Source organism: Neoarius graeffei, chromosome 2, assembly GCF_027579695.1.
Source record: "Neoarius graeffei isolate fNeoGra1 chromosome 2, fNeoGra1.pri, whole genome shotgun sequence".
Classification (NCBI taxonomy): domain Eukaryota; kingdom Metazoa; phylum Chordata; class Actinopteri; order Siluriformes; family Ariidae; genus Neoarius; species Neoarius graeffei.
The window spans coordinates 60,388,720-60,415,377 of record NC_083570.1 but is presented as its reverse complement, the minus strand read 5'-3'; the positions used below and the strand labels follow the sequence as shown (position 1 = coordinate 60,415,377).

Sequence of the window (26,658 nt, the reverse complement as noted above, 5' to 3'; positions counted from 1 at the left end):
AATTTGAAATACCACAGATATTCCATTTATTTATTTTCTAATAAAAATAACATCAAAGCTGTCAAGGTAAGAAACATCTGCCTAGTTGAGGTGATTGACACTGGCAAAGGTGAGTGGAAAATTATAAATTGTAGGTAGGCCTGTTGATATTATTAATAATATTAATAATTGTGTGCAGCACTTAATAAAAGGTCAAATAAATAGGCCTATAAAATAAATACATTTTTAAAAACAGTGAAATTATAATAATATGAGCAATAGAGCACAGCAGTTGTGCTGTGTCCTGCACGTCATTGCTCTCATCCATAGCCAAAGCAAAAAACTCGAATTCTGACGCTTTCTCATTCAGCTGGTCATACACGTTGTCCCCCAAATCTTCAGTTCGCCTGGTCATAGTAGGTGCGGAGAGACTCACCGCGTTGAGCGCATCCTTCTTGTCGGGACACACCTCCTCGGCCACAGCAAGCATGCATACTTTAACAAAGTCCCCATCAGTAAACGGCTTTCCATGGGTAGCTAGTAGGTGAGCTACCTTATAGCTAGCTCGGACAGCAGCCTGGTTGATCTGGGTTTGGTGAAGGAATACATTCTGTTGTGCAGCCAGTCCGCATTTCATCCTCCGAATCCTGTCTTCTCTTGTTTGCCCTTGCAAACTAGCATACTCTTTGTGGTGGGTTTCGTAGTGACGACGCAGATTATATTCTTTGAAAACCGACACACTTTCTTTACATACAAGACAAACTGCACGGTCCTCACCCTGAACGAAAAAATAATCGGTGGCCCACTGTTCTTTAAAAACTCTGCACTCTCTGTCAGCTTTTCGCTTACCGCTAGCCATTTTGCTGTCCTGAACACTGACAGTTCTCTGCGCGTGCGCTGCCTGTCACTGCTTGATCGTGAGCATATGATGAAAATTCGGAAAATATGAATAGTTCATTTTATAACTAAATATCAATTTTAATTGATAAAATCAACAAAATACAAGATGCAGACATGTTATTATTTGCCAAAAAGCAATTTTAAAAAATAGGCTATGACCACTTTTGGGGATTGCCTCATAGGGCCGGTTCAAGTGGTGGGGGGCTGGGGGGCCGGTCAAAGGGGGTGGCGGGCCGGAGTCGGCCCGCGGGCCGTAGTTTGATGACCCCTGATCTAGAGTATTTGACTCTGAATTCATCAAAAATGGAGAAATGATCAAATACCTCAATAAAATAAATATCTGTGGTGAATATTAATTTCATTCAGACATTCATTGTATTTTTCTTCTGTGTGGTCCGCATTAACTATTATAATGCGATTTGTTCTCATTCACAAAATGATTCTGCCACCCTTATGTCCAACTCATTTTCTTTTGGTTTCATTTCTTAAAATTAACTTACATTTCAAGTTTTACTGGATTAATCAAGATTTAACTTTATTTCCTCCAGAAGAAGAGGTATACAGCGGCAACATATGTTAACAAAACTGTGTCATTCACAGATAAGATTGATAATAATATTGTGCATTGTTGTTTATCATTACGTATTATTAGCGATCATTCCAGTCACCTATCTGCCTTGTTTTGGAAAGGAAGTTTACTGACTTTCTATGGTTGCTACTTGTTAGCCAGCAGATTAGCATGCCGCCTCTTCTTCCATTCAAAAGGCTGAAAACGGATGTGAGGTTCTTCTGCAAGTGACGTAATGTGAAAAAGGCTTATTACATGCACTGACTGATGCCACTTCTGGCAGGTGCAACAATGCACCAACAAGGACTTACAAGGACAATATTCTCACACTTACCTGATACAGTGCAATACTTATTACAGTGCAACCTCACAGAGCAACTTTTTAGTTTTTATAGCTTTTGTATATTTTATATTTATATTTCTACACTTTTACATCCATACCCAATACAATGCAATACCAAATACAGTGCAATATCCTGAGTTTTGTAGCTGAACTGAGTTTCTATAACTAATGTGCAATTAACATCTGCAACTCAACACGCCCAGTTGTATATATATTATTTGTTTTTCTGCTGTGTTGTATGTTCCCATCTAAATGTTTGCACTGGGGTGTGTGCCTTCCATCTCATTATATAATTTTCCCGCACCTTCTCCTGTCGTTCTAGCTTTCTTCACTATACTTTCTTCCTCGTCCGTTCTTTTATTCTTGTTTCCACCATCATTGCTTTTAAAAAACACCGTTATTCTCTGCATAGCGAATATATTTCTCAGCTCGTCCGAACCAGCTCTCAGTTATTCCCCCCCCCCGGCTACCATGGGGCAATGCACGCAACTACAGACAGGGAGCAAGGCGCAGGCAGAACACACACACACACACACTTGCAACAATACAGGCCGTTACTCGTTACACTATATTAGGTAGGCTATCCAGCGCTGGATTTACATACTTTGCAGTTTAACATTTGATACATTTTAGAATGTTAAACTCGTCGCGTCTGTGCTCAGTGCTTTCCTAAATTGTCGGCCGCAAGAAGCCCTCGCACGAATGCGTGTTTTTTTTTTTCGTCGTTCGCATGCCGAAAAATTCGCTCGCAAATGCGAGTGAAATGTGCGCACTGTAGAGCCCTGGCTTAGAGACAGTTTCAGTTGGCTATGATGGCGTTGAAAATAAAGTCAAGTGCTAGAAGAAGTACATAACATTCAGTGATGGGAATAACGGCGTTAAAATAAAGGCTGTTATAACGCCGGGTAATCTAATTAATTAGCTACAATCGTTATAACGCCGTTACCAATATCAACACGCCATTACTGCATGGTATTGAAGTTGCTCTGAAGCCGTCACCGACTTGGCTCACAGACATAAAAGCTGCGTTTGTCACTCCCCCTCAGACACCGCTGTCATTTCATTCTCTCCCCTTCCCTCCAAAAGTCGGCATCTGCGCCTTTAGTTTGTGTGGAGAGATCTGATCTGCAATAACATACATTGTTGGCTACAGACCGAAACATACTTTCAGAATGCACTGGCCAAGGCAGGACTAAACTCGATGTGCCTTCTAATAATAATAAAAAAAACAGAATAGTAATTTGTAAGCTAAAAGCCTGTGTCTACACTTTTCTTTCGCTGAGTGGCAGCTGTCTTCAACTGGGGCGGGAGGGCGGGACATGACTGAATGGGTGTTTCTGATTTGTCAGCTGTCGTCCTTACACCGCATGGCATGCCCCAAGCATTTACAACACAGAATTCCAGGTTCTCCGCTCCAAAATCGGCAGCTTCAAAACGATTTATTATTTTTTTTAACCGACAACCAAAAAAAAAATTAACCGGTTGACGTTGATTCGGTCAACCACCGGTCAAACGGTCATCGGTTAACATCCTAGTTCAAACAGAGAAACAGAAGGCATCACCGTTTCCCCGCTATCAAGAAAAATGTTAATAGAAGCAAATGCTTCAAGAATAACAAGGAAATGAGTAGTTAAAAAATATGGAGAGAGGAGCCAAGCCTGAAAACTCCAGAGAAATTCATGATTGTATTTAAAATGTATTTTACAAAAACAGAAAATCGGAAGTGAGTATGGAAGAGCTTGCTTAAGAATCTTTTTTTTTCTGCTTGCATTCAAGTTAGCGCCTTCATGAAAGTGTCTGATTTTCTTACAAGTGAAGCAGCTTCCTTATTCGACACAGAAAACCCAGATTGGTTTCAAACAACTCGGGCATAAAAAAATTTAACAAGGAGTGACATGCGCGATAAATCCTGAAAGAACAGAACAGATTAAGAGCAGAGAGAGCTGGAGCTTCGTTTCTGTTATCAGAGGAACACAGTCCTGTGCAAAATATATATATATACAGTGGTGCTTGAAAGTTTGTGAACCCTTTAGATTTTTCTACATTTCTGCATAAATATGACCTAAAACATCATCAGATTTTCACACAAGTCCTAAAAGGAGATAAAGAGAACACAGTTAAACAAATGAGACAAAAATATTATACTTGGTCATTTATTTATTGAGGAAAATGATCCAATATTACATATCTGTGAGTGGCAAAAGTATGTGAACCTCTAGGATCAGCAGTTAATTTGAAGGTGAAATTAGAGTCAGGTGTTTTCAATCAATGGGATGACAATCAGGTGTGAGTGGGCACCCTGTTTTATTTAAAGAACAGGGATCTATCAAAGTCTGATCTTCACAACACATGTTTGTGGAAGTGTATCATGACACGAACAAAGGAGATTTCTGAGGACCTCAGAAAAAGCCTTGTTGATGCTCATCAGGCTGGAAAAGGTTACTAAACCATCTCTAAAGAGTTTGGACTCCACCAATCCACAGTCAGACAGATTGTGTACAAATGGAGGAAATTCAAGACCATTGTTACCCTCCCCAGGAGTGGGCGACCAACAAAGATCACTCCAAGAGCAAGGCGTGTAATAGTCAGTGAGGTCAGAAAGGACCCCAGGGTAACTTCTAAGCAACTGAAGGCCTCTCTTACATTGGCTAATGTTAATGTTCATGAGTCCACCATCAGGAGAATACTGAACAACAATGGTGTGCATGGTAAGGTTGCAAGGTGAAAGCCACTGCTCTCCAAAAAGAACATTGCTGCTCGTCTGCAACTTGCTAAAGATCACGTGGACAAGCCAGAAGGCTGTTGGAAAAATGTTTTGTGGATAGATGAGACCTAAATAGAACTTTTTGGTTTAAATGAGAAGCATTATGTTTGGAGAAAGGAAAGCACTGCATTCCAGCATAAGAACCTTATCCCATCTGTGAAACATGGTGGTGGTAGTATCATGGTTTGGGCCTGTTTTGCTGCATCTGGGCCAGGAAGGCTTGTCATCATTGACGGAACAATGAATTCTGAATTATACTAGTGAATTCTAAAGGAAAATGTCAGGACATCTGTCCATAAACTGAATTTCAAGAGAAGGTGGGTCATGCAGCAAGACAACGACCCTAAGCACACAAGTCGTTCTACCAAAGAATGGTTAAAGAAGAATTAAGTGAATGTTTTGGAATGGCCAAGTCAAAGTCCTGACCTTAATCCAATCGAAATGTTGTGGAAGGACCTGAAACGAGCAGTTCATGTGAGGAAACCCACCAACATCCCAGAGCTGAAGCTGTTCTGTACGGAGGAATGGGTTAAAATTCCTCCAAGCCGGTGTGCAGGACTGATCAACAGTTACCGGACACGTTTAGTTCCAGTTATTGCTGCACAAGGGGGTCACACCAGATACAGAAAGCAAAGGTTCACATACTTTTGCCACTCACAGATATGTAATATTGGATCATTTTCCTCAATAAATAAATGACCAAGTATAATATTTCTGTCTCATTTATTTAATTGGGTTCTCTTTATCTACTTTTAGGACTTGTGTGAAAATCTGATGATGTTTTAGGTCATATTTATGCAGAAATATAGAAAATTGTAAAGGGTGCACAAATTTTCAACCACCACTGTATATTTATTTATTTTTTGTTACATCCACCTCTAGGTTTAAAAAATAAATAAATAAACGTCCTGCACTGACCGGCTGCACTGATTCAGTTACAGTTTGGCGGGTCTATACAACACACCCACAACCTACACGCTAAAAACAATTTTAAACTCAAACGTTATCCTGTCGGTCATGATGCAGCGTGTTTTTTTTTCTTTAAACCTAGAGATGGATGATATAACCAAAAAAAAAAAAAAGTTCAAAAGTCTTGGCACCCTATTGTTTTCTTCATACAAACTTTGCTATAGATTTAAATTTTATGATTTCTACATTATTGAGTAATCAACCTACAGTCAGAGAGAATTCTACACAAACACACAACTTTACAACAGCTGCATGCATGTGAAATGGAAATAAATTGACTAAGGCAGGAAAAACTATTTTGGATAAAATTGTTATTGTCCGTTACAAGTAAAAGTAACCAATAACCAAACTTAGTAATAATCAATAACCAGACTTCAACTCAATGTGTGATCTTCATTTTATGTTGTAATTCACCACTATTCTATGGTTTTCCTTAAAAAAAAAAAAAAAAGTAGTACTCAAAATAGGGGGCAAGTGATAATATTGGGGGGGGAAGTGGAAATTAACCTCCACTTCCCCCCCAGGGCAAGTGGGTTTAAAAGTTAATGTCGAGCCCTGGTAACATGTTGCAGAGAAATCTCCTGAAGTTAGCATACTAACCAGCTCACCCTGAGGCCAAGTTTACATTGGACCGTATCAGCGGATCATCAGATTAACGTTTTTAAAACGATTAGTGTGCACACAGCAACACCAATACACGATTCGCGTGCACACAGCAACGCCAATACACAGATACGCTCGGCTCCGCAGGCATCCTGCGCTCCAAATCACTCCACCCTGAACAGCGAGTGCCCTCTGGAGGGTGCGCACTCCGGCCCTGCGCAGCTCACAGAGCGCGCGAGTGAAGTGCACGAGCCACGATTCGGGACTGAGCCGCTGTGTGTGTGATCCCAGTGCATATCACTTACCACTTGCAAGTGGAAGGATGGCAAGCCTAAAGACAATCATAACTACACAATGGGCAGTATTTGCATCAGTATTTGCAGTATTTTCATACTTTTATACTCTTTAATGAAAGGTGATACAAGGCGGAAGTCCGCGCCGTTTTTCAGCAGTCGCGTCACATGACCAACGCCAGCGAATCAGGAAGGTGGATGTCACAGTGACGTTGTCCAATGACGACGCCAGCTAGAGCTCAGCACAGCGTATCCGCGTATCTCAATGTTTACACAGCACCAGACCAGACACGATCTGGATTGAATACGTGGACCCTGGCGGATTCCCGTTTCCCGGCGTTTCCAGGCGGTTTAATGTAAACGGACAGTGCATCCGCGAAAAAAACGAGACAGATACGGTCTAATGTAAACTTGGCCTGAGACAAGACACACCATTCATCTCATAATACCACTTTGTACATCAAGACATGACAGCAAGTCACTATAGCATCCAGGCTACCCTCAGTCCAAAACGAAGGGATGAAGAATTCATGCGCATGACGTAACCGTATGCGGCTGTTGCTGTGCTATTACACCCACTGACTAGCAGAGTTAAATTTCAGCCATGACCACACAAAAAAAAGCCATAAAAACACACGAGTTGTTTTGCAATTGATTGTACAAACAATTTCAACAATAAATCAGATATCATTTTACACACCACAGAAAGCTAAAGAAAAGCTGTTTCTGCAATTCGTAGAAACACCTGGAATCCAGGCACTGAAACAGGTATTTGCGGTTATCATTTCGTGTTGGATATGTTGGATTTTTGGAGAAGGGAAAAGAGAAAGAAAAGTGACCCTACCAGGAGAAACAGAATCACAATGTCAAACCACAGCATTTAGACAAACTAAAGGGAGCCTACCGGAAATAAACGTCATTGGTTTATTTGCTGTGAATTCAAAACTGGATTACTTGACAACACTTTGCTGCACAGAGAAACAACATTCATTGGTTTCATCAAAATGGGCAAGCTGGGATGTTTATTTTGATATGCAGTATTTTGTGAAGCAATAGAGACTTATTCAACTGAGGAGGAGGAGTGTGAAAATGGGTGGAAAAATGATCAAAGATTATTTTGCAGAAATCTGATTTGTTTTCATAATGTGATTACTTCAGTATGTACAAATACGACTAGCATCATTACAAAGCTCCACTCTTTTCTGTGATATATGGACAGGTCAAACCATGCCGTTTCATGTGATACCCACCTTGCTGGGATTAACAATTCAACCAAGAGCGAGGGATGCGAGTTTGGACACAATCTGCATCAATCGGGTTTGGTTACACATCTGCCATTTTGCAAGCTGTAGCAGTTTCATGTATTACGAATGCATGAGTTACTTTGGCTGTCTTCTTGCTAAAAACTGAGCTAAGCAAGCTATAATGTAAACTATATGCTGACGCCACATGTGAAGATAATAAGATAGCAGTGTTACCTTGCTTGGCTCTCAGGCTTTTGGCAGTTTGGTCAAACTTTGCATATTCTTGTCTTGCGTGGAGTAGTGGATTGACAAAATAAACAGCTTTACGCTATATTTAATGAGTGGTGGTGCAGCATTTGGGGAGAAGAGTAGGAATAAATGTGTATTTCTTTGTTTCTTACAATGCGCCTTTCTGGTGCTATAATGTGCAATATGAATTCACCAGGTGGCCTATTCTTACACATTGCACCTTTAACTTAAAAAAAAGCAAAACAAACAAAAAAAAACGCACATACCATTTAATTAAATTAGCTTTTGATATGTAAAACTAAGGCTACGTTTACATTAGACCGTATCTGTCTCGTTTTCTTCGCGGATGCACTGTCCGTTTACATTAAACCGCCTGGAAGCACCGGGAAACGGGAATCCGCCAGCGTCCACGTATTCAATCCAGATCGTGTCAGCTCCGGTGCTGTGTAAACATTCAGAATACGCAGATACGCTGTGCTGAGCTCTAGCTGGCGTCTCATTGGACAACGTCACTGTGACATCCACCTTCCTGATTCGCTGGCGTTGGTCATGTGACACGACTGCTGAAAAACGGCGCGGACTTCCGCCTTGTATCACCTTTCATTAAAGAGTATAAAAGTATGAAAATACTGCAAATACTGATGCAAATACTGCCCATTGTGTAGTTATGATTGTCTTTAGGCTTGCCATCCTTCCACTTGCAAGTGGTAAGTGATATGCACTGGGATCTCACACACAGCGGCTCAGTCCCGAATCGTGGCTTGTGCACTTCATTCGCGCGCTCTGTGAGCTGCGCAGGGCCGGAGTGCGCACCCTCCAGAGGGCACTCGCTGTTCAGGGCGGAGTGATTTGGAGCGCAGGATGCCTGCGGAGCCGAGCGTATCCGTGTATTGGCGTTGCTGTGTGCACGCAAATTGTGTATTGGTGTTGCTGTGTGCACACTAATCGTTTTAAAAACGTTAATCTGATGATCCGCTGATACGGTCTAATGTAAACATGGGCTAAATATGACCATAAAACTATTTCCATCTTTATACAAAGCTTTTATTTATAATTTCTTGGCTAACAAGACGTAAGGAAGTCTAGTCCATTCAGCAGTCATAATTCATTCAATCATCTTCAGCCTATTCTGGGGACACTGGATGCAAGGGATTTGTTTTCCTGGTGCAAGGATACCAAACAACCACACACTATTTCACATCTAAGTGCAATTTAGAGTTCTACCTACTGCTATGTTTATAGTAGGTGGGAGGAAACTGGCGATTTCAGAGGAACCCCACACAGACATGAACAACTTTGCACAGACAGTAAACTGAGCTTGCAGACCCTGGACTTGTAAGGCGGCAATAGGGTATTAGGCAGAAAAAGAAATTTACCAGTCAAAAATAATATTTTATATAATCCTGATAAGCGCCGCAGGTGCGAAGACGAGCGCCGCAGGCGCGAAGTCCCTCTAGGGGGGTCTGGGGGCATGCCCCCCAGAAAATTTTTGAAATTTAGACTTCATTTCCTGCATTCTAGGACATTTTCAGGGTGAAATGGCGTGTAATTTTTGATCAGAAATATTGCATATTTTTACTTTGTATTTTTTTCAGTTTCACTCCTGAATGTATCAGATGTATGTATGGTGTTTGATTTGGTAACAAAAGTGAAAAGAAAATAAACAACAATGAATTGTATATAATCTTTTGATCTAGTTACAGTATTTAATAAAAAAAAAAAAAAAAAACAGTATTCTATTTTACCATACCCCAATGAAACCCCCTTGTTAATCAATGTATCACACATACCTTTTCTGTCTTTTTGTGGAAAAACGAATCAGTTTTTGTCACATTCAATTTGGGGCGTTTGTTGGGATTCATCTTGATCCAGAAGAGTGAGTCAGCAAAAAAAAATGCGGTTCTCCCGCCAAGAAAGAGGAAACTACAACGCAGGGTGTTTGGCAATTTTCGACCAATCAGAATTCGCGATTTATTCAGTCCGCATGTTACAAGATTCAGTGCGGGCCAAAATGGCGGAAACGATGAAATATTCTGATTTTTCATTTCAAGTTTTCAGTATTTTTCGTATTAAACTGTGTTTCTTACGATTTGTAAATGATGGCGGAACCACACACGGACTGGCCATCGGGAGTAGCGGGAGTTTTCCCAGTGGGCCGGTGGTTCAGTGTGGGCCAGCGGAGAAAAAAAAAAAACAGTTGCGCGCTGGCCTTTAATATGATAAGCAATGTTAACAGTTTCTTTAACAAACTGTTAACATTGCTTATCATATTAAAGGCCAGCGCGCAACTGTAATAAGCAATGTTAACAGTTTGTTAAAGAAACTGTTAACATTGCTTATCATATTAAAGGCCAGCGCGCAACTGTTTTTTTTTTTTTTTTTTCTCCGCCGGCCCACGCTGAACCACCAGCCCACCGGGAAAACTCCCGCTACTCCCGATGGCCAGTCCGTGTGTGGGCGGAACATAACTGGATTTATCGGATGACATGTGGGAGTATTCATGTGCGAAAATTTTCGGCATTATCGTCCGTTTCAGTATCCGTCTGTGTGTATACTTGCCCGTTGAAATCGGCAATTGCCCGTCAAATTTACGGGTGGACGGGTCTCTGCCTAATACCTTAGGCGGCAACCTATTTAAAAAAATAAAATAGATAAATAAATATTGTTTTATTCCAATAGCCATTCCATTAGCCATGCGCATATGATGAATGTTAAATTGCCTATCTACACACTGCAGAAGCAAATCAATCAATCAATCAATCAATCATTTATTTATTAATTAATTAATTAAGCAAGCAAAAGAAAATCTTTAAAAAAAAAACTCAGTTATTTAAGAAAGGCTAAATTCCAGCTGGTGCAACGTATAACTAGTAACTCACTGCTTGTTGTACATGAAAGAACGAGCAAAGTTATTGGTTAGTTTTCAAAGTTTGGATGATGGACAATATAGTGTCCAGGTAACTGTATCTGGAATTATTTGTGAATCTGTAAGATTAAGAAGAAATGCAGTTTTTTTTTTGGCAGCTCAGAATAAGCAAAGATATTTTCAGCCAAGTAATTCAGTGTTAGGTAGTCAGGCCCCAGTTACCCAAAATATCCTCAACATCACTGAAGGACAGCATATTTCTAACAGAAATTACAGTATGTTCAATTCCACTAGAAGTGAAATGTCTGAGACACAATTTAAAGCTTCTGAGAAGTTCACAGAATTGTCCCACATGTACAAGTTTATAGCTTCATCTGCTTGATTTTTTTAAACAATAAACAGTGACAGACATTTTTGGCATAACTATCCTAAAATATCCTCCAAGTCATGACTGAGGCTTATGATCAAAATATCTATCAGAATTCAGCTGCATTAAAACTGCAAGAACAGCAGTTCTTTCAGACGTAGTGACTGAGTTGGAGGACTTTGAAGGTTGGATTGTTTTATGTTGACTAACGTTGCCAGGGTTCCCGCTGGCGCTCGTTACACTCGTCATTGATGAACAATCTCTCAGTGATGAAGAGAAAATTACTAGCAGTCATCACAGTGATGAAAGTATTTGTATAAGTATTGTCACAAATCCTTCCGTTTGCTGAAATCTAACCACAGTGAAGAGACTGCGGGAAGCCAGAGTGCAAACAATGAGCATGTGCTTGTGACCAATAAAAATCATCTACACATAATGACCAAATGATCGCCAAGCTTTTGACCAATCACAGTGTGTCTTAATCGGCCTGGTGTAATTATCTCTGCGTGAACGGAACAATTGCGCAGTCCAAGCTGATGAAGGATTTTTTTTTTAACAGTCTTCTTCAAGCACTGAAGATGATTTAAAGGGGAACTGAAGTCATTTTTAAACTTGCTTTATTTCTTAACTAAATGTGTTATTCAATTACGTTTTCACTTTTAGTAACCTTATATCTAATTGCAAATAAATATTATACTTATCGGCCTATTCAGTTTTTAGCCATGTTGAATTTAGTTCGTTTGGTCCACGGCAGGCATCACTTATCCGCGCGATCTTCACGGGACTTGTGCAAGACTTCGAAATGTGAAGCGTAAGGGCCTCTGCATGCTCTTGCGACAAGGCTTTCGCAGATAGCTTTTCACAGACAGTTGTAATTTATCGTTGAGCGGGGAGTAATAGGTGTGCGCGGTGTTATTCACCGCCACAACGCAAGGGGGCGCGAAGTCGCGAAATCGCTAGGAGTAGTTGGTGGGTGTGGTTAGTGGAGTGTTTATCCTCCAGTTACTTATAATGACTAGAACTGGAGTCGTATAGATGTACGTACTTCCTCACTTCCTCGATCAACCGCTCTTCGTGCTGCTCCATCTTCACTCGTGATTTTAAAAATGGCGGTCGTGAAAACAAACCAAACTGCGAAAGTAGGGAAGCAGAAGTGCGTGTACAGCAGATGTAGAGTGGACCAATCAGAGCCCTCGTCTGCGACGCTGTCTGCGAGGCTTCTGCAGTGGTCACAATTTTTGGGAGGTGCGCGCAGAGCGTCTGCGAAGGGGGGAGGCTACGCAGACGCCATCTGCGAGGACTGGGTTGTCAGCATAAATTGGCCTTAAGCCAGGTGTCAGTGCCGCCCTTTTGAAAACTGTTTTCCAAACAAAATATTGCACAAAAACGAGTTTAAATGACGATTACTGCCTACTTTTTTCAAACTTTCCTGATTGCTATCAAAACAAACTAAACTTCCAGCTTGATTACATCAGCATTCGAAAGAGGCCCGCGCGTCGTTTGACAACCCGTGTCCGAAATCACTCCCTACTCACTATATAGGGCACTATATAGTGGGGACGCCATTTTGTAGTGCTGTCCGAAACCTGAGTGAGGATTATTTACACCCTATATAGTGCACTCAAAGTATCCCACAATGCATCACGAAAAGTAGTGGACAACCGATGGTCACTAACCAAGCAATATATTCCATCATGCAATGCAGTCGCACTGAAAGAAATCAAATTAAAAGTCACAAATTTGATTTAATAAAAGGAAGCAGCAAAGAAGAAAAGTATTCAGCCTTGATTAAAAAAAAATTGAAAGATGCAGGTACTTTGTATTGATTAATGTGAGAAATACGCTCAGTAGAAATATGGATTTATCACAAAAACACACGCATGTACGGTATTCATTATTTTGAAAACCCACCAGCCGACTGATCTGGCACATTTTAATTATGCGACAGTAATGACGTAAATACCGGTGTGACGGACGAGTGTCCAAAAGCGTTTTTTCATTTTACCAATGAGCTTTCTATATAGTAATTCTCTATATAGGGAGTAGTGAACGAGTGAGCGATTTCGGACACAGGGAACGTTGGCAGATGTCGGTCACTTTGATTTGCGCAGAAAGGCCGACTGATATATTACATAGCATATTTCAAACATTCATAACTTGCTATAGCAGTGACAAAATAGCTAACAAAAACGCATTCCGATATTTAATAAAATGAGATAAACAGAATTTTGATGATAAAGAATTTGCCTTCAGTTCCCCTTTAAGGGCTGAAACAGCCACTGGGGAGGCACACTCATGCCCCTTTTCCACCAAAGCAGTTCCAGGGCTGGTTTGGGGCCAGTGCTTAGTTTGGAACCGGGTTTTCTGTTTCCACTGACAAAGAACTGGCTCTGGGGCCAGAAAAACCGGTTCCAGGCTAGCACCAACTCTCTGCTGGGCCAGAGGAAAGAACCGCTTACGTCAGCGGGGGGAGGGGGGGCGGAGTTGTTAAGACCGACAACAATAACAAGACCGCGAAAGATCGCCATTTTTAAGCGACGAGAAGCAGCAGCTGTACAAACGCGAAGTCATCCATTATTATTATTGTTGTTGTTGCTGCTGCTGCTTCTTCCGCGTTGTTTTTGCTTCGATATTCGCGCCAAGGTTTATGCAAACGTAGCGACGTAACTGACGTATACAGCGACGTAATGACGTATACAACGACGTAATGACGTATACAGCGACGTAATGACGTGTCTTAGCACCACGAGCGATGGAAAAGCAAGCTGGTTCTCAGCTGGCTCGCAAGTTGAACGAGTTGTGAACCAGCACTGGTTCCGAACCAGCCCTGGAACTGATTTGGTGGAAAAGGGGTATCAGAGCCCCTACCATCCCCGAATACATTGGACAGTGTCAGGAAGACAATGGTCGGTTTAAAAAAAAAAATAAAATAAAATAAAAAACCCAAAGTGAAAGTACTGTCAACTGGTAAGCGACCAAAGGGAGCTATGTTTCGGGGCTATCGCACCCAGATATTTTCGCCCTCAAAAAAGTAAGATTAATAGAAAACAACTGACGTGGATGTCATCTGGGATTTTGAATGTTGTAATATAATAATGTAGCTTAGAATTGGTGTCTTTGTGGTCCTTTAAAAAAAAAAAAAAAAGAAGATGTGAGTGAGAAATGATACAGTTTTATTAAACTGATGATTAATACTAATAATATTAAGTCAGTTGACACCTCAGTTTCCTGAGACATTATGGGCGTTGATGATAATCATAAGAAAACAAAAACTGAAGTGAACGACATAAATTTAAAAAGAGCAGTGCAAAAATCACTAATAAAGATGTCATAACCTTTGAATGTGTGTGGGGGATAATATCACCTTGTGAAGTTAGACATGACTTCCCCAACCTATCAATCAATGCCAATCTCCCTTAAAAACTACAAGCCTCAGGAAAACTGGACTTAGCCCCTGGTCTGTTCAACAGCTAGAATAGAAACAGCCCTGGTCTAACTAACGCATGATGAAAACCGCGGAGTCATTCTGTGTTCGCTTTGTAAATCGACAGGAAAATCGGATTCCTTCACTGTTGGTTGTTCCAAGATTCTTCTCAACTCTGTTCAATTGTCAAATCAAGTTGTGTGTTGAAGGAAGGGTTGTTTTACAATCAGGGTACGCAAGATAAAAATCACATTTAACACTTATCTTCAATATCAAAAGGCTTGACTAAATAAACTTGGTTGTTTATTGTAGCCCTGTGATAGCTCTATTTACCATGCAAAAAAAAAAAGTGGTGATAACGTTATTTTTGGTGAATGTATGGCAATATATGCCCACCCAGATGCTTTCCTCATCCTGGCTGGGGATTTCAAATCATGCAAACCCCAAAAGCATGTTTCCAAAACTCTATGGACATATCAACTTTCCCACACGTGGAAACAATACTCTGGACAATGTTTACACCATGCATAAAGATGCCTACAAAGCCCTACTCCTCCCCCACCTTGGGGCCTCAGATCACTCCACTGTTATGCTAGTGCCAGCATACAGGCCGCTGGTTAAAGTCACCAAACCAGCTACAGAACAGATAAGTATGTGGCCAGAGGGGTCATCAGAGGCACTCCAGGACTGTTTTTCCACCACTGACTGGAGCATGTTCAGACAGGCGGCCACCTACAACAACTCCACAGATCTCCAGGAGTACATGGAGACCGTCACTGCCTACATGAGGAAGTGCATGGATGACGTTACGGTCACCAGAACCATCTCCACTTGGGCCAATCAGAAGCCATGGTTGACAGGGGAAGTCCATAGGCTCCTGTGGGCTCAGAACGCCGCCTTCAGAGCTGGGGACGAGGTGGGCCTGAGGACAGCTAGGGCCAATCTGTCACGAGGCATCAGGGTGGCCAAGAGACAGTATTCCAGGTACAATGCTGACCATTTCAACGACAGCAGAGACACCAGGAACCTGTGGCGGGGGATTCAGACCATCACAGACTACAAGCCCTCATCGCAGACCTGTGACAACTCCACGTCTCTGCTGAATCAGTTGAACGACTTCTTTGCTCATTTTGAGGCAGACAACAGCACCACGGCACAGAAGACCCCACCACCTCCTGGCGACCAGGTGTTGACGCTGTCCCCAGACAGCGTGAGGAGAGCTCTCAGGACGACAAATGTACGGAAAGCCCCGGGTCCTGATAACATTCCTGGTCGTGTCCTGAGAGACTGTGCCGAAGAGCTCACAGATGTCTTTACAAACATCTACAACATCTCGTTGAGCCAGGCTGTTGTCCCCACGTGCCTCAAAACCACCACCATCATCCCGGTCCTGAAGAAGCCGTCTCCCTCCTGCTTCAATGACTACCGCCCTGTCGCACTCACTCCCATCCTCATGAAGTGTTTCAAGCGGCTAGTCATGCGGCATATCACGTCTGCCCTCCCCCCTGCCCTGGACCCTTTCCAGTTTGCATATCAGTCCAACCGTTCGACCAATGATGCCATCTCCACTGCCCTCCACTCAGCCTTCACCCACCTGGAGACAAAAGACTCGTATGTCACAATCCTGTTCATAGACTTCAGCTCAGCATTCAACACAATCATTCCTCAGCAGCTCATTCATAAACTGGACCAGCTGGGACTCAACACCTTCCTGTGCAACTGGCTGCTGGGCTTCCTGACGGCGAGACCACAGACTGTACGGGTCGGCAGCAACTCCTCCAGCACCATCACATTGAACACGGGGGCCCCCCAAGGATGTGTGCTGAGCCCCCTCCTCTTCACTCTGCTGACCCACGACTGCACACCAACATCCAGCTCAAATCTCATCAAGTTTGCGGATGACACGACTGTGGTGGGTCTCATCAACAGTGGCGATGAGACAATCTACAGGAGTGAGGTGAGCCGCTTGGCCATGTGGTGCAAGGACAACAATCTCCGTCTGAACGTGGAGAAGACGAAGGAAATTGTTGCGGACTTCAGGAGAGCGCACACCCAGCATGCTCCACTATCTATTGATGGTGCTGCAGTGGAGAGGGTGAGCAGCACCAAGTTTCTGGGTGTGCACATCTCTGAAGACCTGTCCTGGAGCAACAACACCGCATCACTGGCCAAAAAAGCCCAACAGCGTCTGTACTTCCTCCGCAAACCAAGGAGAGCAAGAGCCCCGGCCCCCATCATGCACACTTTCTACAGAGGCACCATTGAGAACATTCTGACCAGCTGCATCACCGTGCAGTACGGCGCCTGCACCGTGTCCTGCTGCAAGTCTCTGCAGCGCATCGTGAGAGCAGCTGAGAGGATCATTGGTGTCTCTCTCCCTTCTCTAATGGATATTTATAACTCCTGCCTCACCCACAAAGCCATCAGGATTGCAGGTGACCCCACCCACCCATCTCACAGCCTCTTCAGCCTGCTGCCGTCAGGGAGGAGACTGCGGAGTCTCCGGGCCAAAACCAGCAGGCTCAAGAACAGTTTCTTTCACCAGGCGGTCAGGAGGCTCAACTCCCTCCCTGTTCTGCCCCTCCTCCCCCCTCTGCCCCCTGCCACAGATTCTGCTCGCACACCCCCCTGCCCCCCCTTCAGCATCTGACATGTCACCCTCACACACACACACACATCTCATCGTTCATTAGCACACTGAACTCAGGGACAGCACATCTCACTTTACCTCGCTCATTTGCACTATTCCGCACTACCTCACCTTAACAGCTGCTAGTTTGTTTATACTGCTTATTTCAATGTTTACCTGCTATACCTCAAGTGCCCTTGACTGTTTGTTTATTTGAACCAATTTGTGTGTGTGTGTGTGTGTGTGTGTACGAGTGTTTAGTCTACATCTAGTTTATATCTAGAGTGTTTATACTGTTTATATTGTCTGTTTGAGTGTTTAGTCTTTGTCTAGTTCTTATCTAGTGTTTACACTGTTTATATTGTCTGAGTATTTAGTCTGTCTAGTTCTTCTTATCTAGTGTTTATGCTGTTTATTTATACTGTTTATATTGTTTGTCTGAGTGTTTAGTCTATGTCTAGCTCCTATCTAGAGTGTTTATATTGTTTATATTGTTTTTTTTTATTATTCTATTTTTATTTTTATTTATTGCATTGCCTGTTTGCACTGTGGGTCAGAGAGGACTGAAATTTCATCTGCGCTGTATGTCGAGCATGTATAGCATATTTGACAATAAAAGTTGACTTGATATTTAGCAAAATTATTCGTGTCATTTAGAAAAAGTGCTTTTTTGACCACAGGTAGCTCCAAAAGGGATGCACTTAAATCATTCTTTATACCATAAAACAAATATTTGGTTCCATATCATTGGAAACATAGTTAAGTTTTAATGTTGAATGCCAGTAAGTTTTCAGGCTATTTTGATCAAATTAGTATGTAATTGTGTCAAAAAAAATGTCCTCTCAGAGACAGCTAATTTTTCAATATAAAATAACATATCTAAAATGATTATTTTCATCCTAAAATGTGGTCAAGATATTGGGACATAAATTAGAGACAACCAACACAAAGCTTACAGCCTTATATTTAAAAGCACTATGGAAGTAGTGGATTCTGAATTGTCAAAAAAAAAAAAATGTCCTCTCCGAGAATCACTTCATTTGTTTCTCCCATCTTATAGCAGATTACACAAAACTACCATACACATATGTTAAAGTACCTGAAATCTGTTCTTTAACTTGTCCTTCACTTAAAAACTGGTACAAGAACCAGTTTGAATCAATTTGAATTTTGGACCCCTGTGACACAAACTTTGTACCCTGATTGTAAAACAACCCGTAAAGGCTAAAGGGAGTCCGAATACATCTTTTGAATAATTTCATGTGAAAATAACCTTCAGTAAGCTCAAACTACAGAGGTTTATTTTAGCTTGATGATGCACAGGGCGCCCAAAATCAAGTCTTTCTTATTAGAGGCTGGAGTGGAGCCCAAATTTTATATGTAATGGAAAGGCCTAGCTGTATCTGTACAAATGTTTGAATTGTGCCAGTTTGGTTAGTATAAACCTGTATTAAGTCCACTTTGATAAGTCAGTAACTAAGAAAAAATACAGTCTAAGAAAAAGTGAAGCATACTTATTTGACTTTCTCATCTCATCTCATTATCTGTAGCCGCTTTATCATGTTCTACAGGGTCGCAGGCAAGCTGGAGCCTACCCCAGCTGACTACGGGCGAAAGGCGGGGTACACCCTGGACAAGTCGCCAGGTCATCACAGGGCTGACACATAGACACAGACAACCATTCACACTCACATTCACACCTACGGTCAATTGAGGCTACGTTTACATTACGTCGAATCAACAGATCATCAGATTAACGTTATTAAAACGATTCGCGTTTACACTAAAACCGTTAGCCGTGCACACAGCAACACCAATACGCGGATACGCAAATCACATGACTTTAGACGGCGCGTAACATGATCCCAGTGCATTTAGGGCAAGCGCAAGGCTCACCACTTGCAAGTAGAAGGATGGCAAGCCTAATACACGGATACGCTCGGCTCCGCAGGCATCCTGCGCTCCAAATCACTCCGCCCTGAACAGCGAGTGCCCTCTGGAGGGTGCGCACTCCGGCCCTGCGCAGCTCACACAGCGCGCGAGTGAAGTGAACAAGCCACGATTCGGGACTGAGCCGCTGTGTGTGTGATCCCAGCGCATATCACTTACTACTTGCAAGTGGAAGGATGGCAAGCCTAAAGACAATCATAACTACACAATGGGCAGTATTTGCATCAGTATTTGCAGTATTTTCATACTTTTATACTCTTTAATGAAAGGTGATACAAGGCGGAAGTCCGCGCCGTTTTTCAGCAGTCGTGTCACATGACCAACGCCAGCGAATCAGGAAGGTGGATGTCACAGTGACGTTGTTCAATGAGACGCCAGCTAGAGCTCAGCACAGCGTATTCGCGTATTCTGAATGTTTACACAGCACCGGAGCTGACACGATCTGGATTGAATACGTGGACGCTGGCGGATTCCCGTTTCCTAGCGTTTCCAGGGGGTTTAATGTAAACGGACAGTGCATCCGCGAAGAAAACGAGACAGATACGGTCTAATGTAAACGCAGCCTTAGAGCCACCAGTTAACCTAACCTGCATGTCTTTGGACTGTGAGGGAAACCGGAGCACCTGGAGGAAACCCACGCAGACAAGGGGAGAACATGCAAACTCCACACAGAAAGGCCCTCGCCAGCCACGGGGTTTGAACCCACTACACCACTGTGCCGCCTATTTGACTATTTTTCAAGGAAAAAATTGGAGAATGTTTTTCAGAACCCAGCGGAAACTCTGTATTGCGACTACAAGAACAACTTCAGGATGACTTCTGTGGGCAGAATATCAGAGACCAACACTGAATAAACAGTCCACTAGTAGTGTGTAATTTAACACAAAGGGTTGAGGGGCAGATGTAAAAATGCACACTAGCAGTGTTAAACTGAACAAACTGCTCAGAGCAGTCCTGTGAAAAATATCATTTTTCGTGTCATAATCAGATCAATGTCTCTAGCTTTCAAGCAAGAGAACCTCAAAGTAACAGGCAGCACATCATGAGAGATACTCTCGCAGTTAACCAGCCATCAGAAGTAGTGACTTGAGTAAAGGTGAAAAGGCTTGAGAATTGTGATTTGATTCTGTATGTTCACGCAGTTCCTTCTGAACCAGGAAATCAGAGTAATACCATATTAAAGTACATGACCAATTTATTACAACAGGCAACAGCATTCGAGATCCATCATACCCCTGCTAAATCTAAATAAATCTGACATTAGCTTAGCAAAGTAGCTGAATATGGAAAACAGTGAAGACTTTTAGCGAGGATTTCTCACTGCCACTTTCATCCACATCTGTTCACTTTGACAAGGACTGTCTCATAGGCGATGAGACGCTGTCTGCTTTGGGAGTTATGCCATACATATTTGACCAAGGTTGACTGTCAGAAGTGGCAACTATCATGAAGAGCTGCAGGGTTGTCACCTGGAAGCATCTAAATAGCACATACTTGTAACTAAAGGGTTAAATAGTTATATTAGGTCATTATTAAAAAATGTTCTGTTTCCAGTCCACCGGACGGGTGAGTGCCGTTTGTGCGGGTGAAATTTTTTTTATTAACGCCGGTTTTTCGACATTTTTTTCGGGCTCGTAAATCTAAACTCGAACTTGACATTTATGCATTCCCAGGGCTTTCCACTAAGGCTCATACCGCCTCCGCCGAGTGCGCGCGCACACTACCGCCTCCGCCGAGTGCGCGCGCACACTACCGCCTCCGCCGAGTGCGCGCGCACACTACCGCCTCCGCCGAGTGCGCGCGCACACTACCGCCTCCGCCGAGTGCGCGCGCACACTACCGCCTCCGCCGAGTGCGCGCGTGCACACCGCATGTCGGGGCCGCGGATGAGTTACTCTCCCCTGATCAACGAAGTCGGCGGGGAATTTGTGGTTATTATCGGTACAAACAGCGCGAATCACAACTTAAATGAGTGCGGTTCAGTTTGACATTATTGTCAGTCCGTTAGATAAACATTTAATTTTATTAAAATTGAAAATTTATATTTAGAGCCTGTGGACGACAAAAATAGTCATTAAAGTAGCCGGCTGGACTTAATTGCGTGGCCGCAGCCGGCGCTTGTGGAAAGCCCTGTCGAATCAGCTCTGCGCATGCGCCGTGCGGCACAAAAAAATGGCAGCCACCATGAAGGAAGGAAATCCGGAGTTTTCAAACATTTGCTTAAGCCTGAAATCGCAAAATGGTATTCTAGCGAACAACAAAATAGTCAAAATTCAGAAAAACAAATCATTCAGTGATCATTTTAATAGTGTAATTTCATCCGAACTAGGCCTAACGCTCGATTTAGAACTACAAAAAGTCCGTGTGTCGGACATTTTAAGTACCTTTGTAAAAGTTTTGCAAATGTTGCAGTCAGCATGTAAAATGCTAACTTACAGTTTTTGTACAAGTTTCAGTTGATTAAACTGTCATATTGTATTAAATGTGTCTGCTTTTGTAATAAAAAAGTACTGAAAGAAAAAGCAAACACAGCATTGCGATTTCTTATCCATCCATATATAATAAAAAAAAAATCCCTCCCTCCCGACTGAACATTTTTTTGCTCACCCGGTGGACAGGAAACGGATTTTTTTTAAGGATGGCCTTACACTATTTGATAATATGATATTACTTCTGTTTACTGATGGAGAAGCCCCGACATTGTATAAAGAAGGAATCACATTATTGGTCAGCCAGATGTAGAAAGACATTCGAGCATATCACAAAACTTGCAAAATTCCACCCTCTTCAAAATAAATAAAATTAAATCAATTGTTTCCTCAAATAATGCCCAGGTCAGACGGCAGAAAGATGCATGAAGGATTGGATGCAAGCGTTTTGCATCAAATCCTTCATTGTGGTCAGATGTATTGCAAGACGCAGAGGTTTTAAGCTGAATCAGCCAGTCGGAAGCAGACGCAGCACACAGAAAACCTTTTTAAAAAAATATAAGGCCATAAGACTGATAGCAGGTTGATGTAAACTATTTGCAGGTGCAGTCTGCGTGTACCTGCGATGTATCGCAGCCATCTCTCAAGACTTGCCTTCCCCTGCGTCAAGCTGCCACTATCTGCTTCAATCTGTGATTGGTCGCTCAAGCGTTGCACGACCGCCTGCCTCTACATGCATCAACCTGCTAATATGCACCGATTGGAAGCAAATCGCAATTCACTTGCAGCAACCTGCCTCTAACTAAAGACCCTCTGCCATTATCTGCGTCATTGGAAGACCAGTCTTGCGCAAGTAGTTGAAAACTAGCTGCAGCCTGTCATCTGACCTGGGCATAAGCGACAGTCAGAGAAGAGAAGTGTGTGTGAAGACACACAGCCACAAACACACCATCAAACCATGTCTGCTACTGATGAGCTGCTTGTGTAAAGCAAGACCTGTTCCAAGGGGCGGGACAAACTTTCTCGAGCGTATTTAATTGGATGAACAGAAGACTTGTACAGCATGAGTCATCAAAAAATCTTTTGTTTACCCAGATGGAACAAACTATAAAATTAAAAAAAGTACTCCAATTTTGTTTTCTAGATAAAGACTACTACAGTATTGTACTGGTGCCAAAAACACCAAAGGACAGGCACAAAAAGCTCTAGAAGACTAATTTTGAATTCAAGGATACTTTAGGACAGGATTAAATGTTTGTTTATTTGTTATTACAGACAATGAATGAATGAATGTTGTTGCTGTAGTGTGGCGGGTTGAACTCTCTAGAAGGGCCCTAAACGAACATGTTTTTCATTGTTTCACGTTTACATCCGTATACAAATTCCCCAGAAACACAGCACTGATCTACTTTGATCAGGCGGGCCGGCTCTGTGGTCGGCATGAAGCTAGACTCTCTGGTGACGGTGACAGAGAAGATGACTATGGACAAACTACTGAACATCATGGACGATGCCAGTCACCCTCTGCACACCGTCATGAGCAACCAGAGGAGCCTGATCAGTGACAAAATGCTCCTTCCCAAGTGCAGGACGAACAGACTTAGAAACTCCTTTGTCCCTCACGCCATCAGACTGTACAACTCCTCTCTGGGGGGGGGGAGAAGGGGTAACAGGAGGACAGAGGACGGGAAGGAGCAGTAGCCTAGCCTGACAATAAGCAATGTGCAATATAATGTGCAATATCTCTCCTGCTGGCCCCCCTTCCTCTCTTCCCCATATCTTGTTCTTTTTTATATTTGTATATGTAAATACTTGGGCGGCACGGTGGTGTAGTGGTTAGCGCTGTCGCCTCACAGCAAGAAGGTCCGGGTTCGAGCCCTGTGGCCGGCCAGGGCCTTTCTATGCGGAGTTTGCATGTTCTCCCCGTGTCCGCATGGGTTTCCTCCGGGTGCTCCGGTTTCCCCCGCAGTCCAAAGACATGCAGTTTAGGTTAACTGGTGACTCTAAGGCCCTGTCCACACGGCAACGGATTCAGGTGAATCTGATAAAATTGTCTATCCTTTCGGCCTGGCGTCCACACGGTACCGGTGTTTTGGGTGCCCCAAAATGAAATCTTTTGGGAACGAGTTCCAGAGTGAAAAAATCTGGCAACGGCGCCGTTGCAAAGTCGTCTGGATGAGTAGAACGGATTTGTTTACGATGACGTCACAACCACGTGACTGTCAGTGCTTCACGCCGATAAGAAGTGTAACGAACTCGATGCAAGTTGTCAACAAATCCTATAACTTGGTTCATGAAACGCGCTTAAAAAATATTTTCACTGTGAATATTGTGTAATGGTGCAAAGTGAGAGAGAGAGTGAGAGAATAGCCCTTAGGGCAGAGTCTTTAGTCCAAACACTGTGGAAGCAGTACCAAACCGCGCCCGTGCGCTTTCCAAAAACAATCCCGCCAGCAAAAATAGGGAAAAAAAGGAGCGATCTCACCTCTTCAGATGTTGGTTTAAGTCCGACAATACATTCCTCAAAAAGGGCGTAGAACAACAAAGTAATCCATCAACGTGTAGCATTCAATTTATTACGGACCATTAAAGAATTCTGGAGGATCTCAGAATGTTGGCGTACCGGCTTCCATCTACCCCCATTCATGCCTCTTTCCACGTCTTTCGTTTTACGCTACTGATTAATAATCAAAACTTTATGTGGCTGATGCTACAGAAGAAGGGGTTTATGCGCATGCGTCTACTTCTTCTATTGTTCTGGTGTCTCCGATGGGACCGTCTTACAGCACACGTAGTGGTGTGGCATGTGTATTGCATAGTTTTCAGCAAGCGTTGCGTTGCCATATGAACCTGAAATTTTACTGATCCGTTGCCCATGTGGACGCGATATTTAAAAAAAAAAAAATCTCGTTGCCGTTGTCGTGTGGATGTAGCCTAAATTGACCGTAGGTGTGAATGGTTGTCTGTGTCTATGTGTCGGCCCTGTGATGACCTGGCGACTTGTCCAGGGTGTACCCCGCCTTTCGCCCGTAGTCAGCTGGGATAGGCTCCAGCTTGCCTGCGACCCTGTAGAACAGGATAAAGCCGCGAGAGATGATGAGATGAGATGTAAATACTTAATTTAATTTATCTAGGAGTTTTTTTTCTCTATTTTCTATTCTCTGTTTATCCTGTAATGATGCTGCTGGGATCTTAATTTCCCTGAGGGAGCCCTCCCAAAGGGATCAATAAAGTTCTCTCTCTAATCTTTAAGATCACATCAGGCAAAACCGCTCCAAGCACAGGACTGAACTGAAAGCCATGAAGGAGAATGACAGCTGTTGAGGTTTCTCAGGACTTCATGAAGGCTGAATGTTTTTTCAGGATGAAACTGCAGTCGTGTCATGAGCTGTTACCTCTTTCACAGGAGGGAATTTCTTCTTGCATTCCATGGACAGAGAGCGCAGGTCGGTCTGCATGTTATCCAGCAATTTCCTCACTGCTTCTGGGCTCGTGGTCGCCGACATTTTCCCTTCTCTGTCTTTCAGGAAAACCGTAATGAAAAAGAGTGCAATTCCTAATTCCTAAAAATGGCCTAATTCTTCTCTGCCGTCGAAAACTCTACGAGCCACCACACAAACGTCCATTGACACAAATTTTCTCACTCCCTCGTATGTCGAGAATCGATGACATAACGGATATCCATTTATTTCTCTTCACCGAGAGCCCTTCATAGCAGCCAGTATCATCTTCACCACACAGCAACGACCTCGGACTTAAAGATTGCTGCTTTATTTGCTAATTTCGGTCTCAAGTTTGATGTTTTCTGCTTTCTCCATGGCAAAACCGAGGCTTCCGATCCCACAATGCCTGTGTGAATACTGACACGTCATATCGACTTCCGTAAACAGAGACTGGAGTCTGAGGAGAAAAACTGCAGCGTCTCCTGGTGGCCACTAAGTCAAGTCAAGTCAAGTCAACTTCATCTCATCTCATCTCATCATCTCTAGCCGCTTTATCCCATTCTACAGGGTCGCAGGCAAGCTGGAGCCTATCCCAGCTGACTACGGGCGAAAGGCGGGGTACACCCTGGACAAGTCGCCAGGTCATCACAGGGCTTCAAGTCAACTTTATTGTCAAATATGCTATACATGCTCGACATACAGCACAGATGAAATATCAGTCCTCTCTGACCCACGGTGCAAACAGGCAATGCAATAAATAAAAATAGAATAATTGAAAAAAAAACAATATAAACAGTATAAACACCCTAGATATGAACTAGACATAGACTAAACACTCAAACAATATAAACAGTATACACACTAGATAGGGCGGCACGGTGGTGTAGTGGTTAGCGCTGTCGCCTCACAGCAAGAAGGTCCTGGGTTCGAGCCCCGGGGCCGGCGAGGGCCTTTCTGTGTGGAGTTTGCATGTTCTCCCCGTGTCCGCGTGGGTTTCCTCCGGGTGCTCCGGTTTCCCCCACAGTCCAAAGACATGCAGGTTAGGTTAACTGGTGACTCTAAATTGAGCGTAGGTGTGAATGTGAGTGTGAATGGTTGTCTGTGTCTATGTGTCAGCCCTGTGATGACCTGGCGACTTGTCCAGGGTGTACCCCGCCTTTCGCCCGTAGTCAGCTGGGATAGGCTCCAGCTTGCCTGCGACCCTGTAGAAGGATAAAGCGGCTTGAGATAATGAGATGAGATGAGACACACTAGATAAGAACAAGACATAGACTAAACACTCAGACAATATAAACAGTATATACACTAGATAAGAACAAGACAGACGAAACACTCAGACAATATAAACAGTATAAACACTCTAGATATGAACTAGACATAGACTAAACACTCAAACAATATAAACAGTATACACACTAGATAAGAACAAGACAGACTAAACACTCAAACAATATAAACAGTATACACACTAGATAAGAACAAGACATAGACTAAACACTCAGACAATATAAACAGTATACACACTAGATAAGAACAAGACATAGACTAAACACTCAGACAATATAAACAGTATAAACACTCTAGATATGAACAAGACATAGACTAAACACTCAGACAATATAAACAGTATATACACGA

The 26,658-nt window shown here is 42.9% G+C and overlaps 1 protein-coding gene across 2 annotated transcripts in view; it reads right to left on the bottom strand.

Annotated features, from left to right (window-relative positions):
• The window catches only part of mon2 (MON2 homolog, regulator of endosome-to-Golgi trafficking), a 95,134-nt gene extending 69,704 nt beyond the window's left edge, over nt 1-25,430 (bottom strand). For both annotated transcript variants that reach the window (XM_060914577.1, XM_060914578.1), the window contains exon 1: nt 24,973-25,430. In XM_060914577.1, the coding sequence (XP_060770560.1) occupies nt 24,973-25,083 (111 nt within the window). In that variant the 5' untranslated portion in view covers nt 25,084-25,430. The remainder of the gene's footprint in view (nt 1-24,972) is intronic.
• Between the last annotated feature and the right edge of the window lie 1,228 nt (nt 25,431-26,658).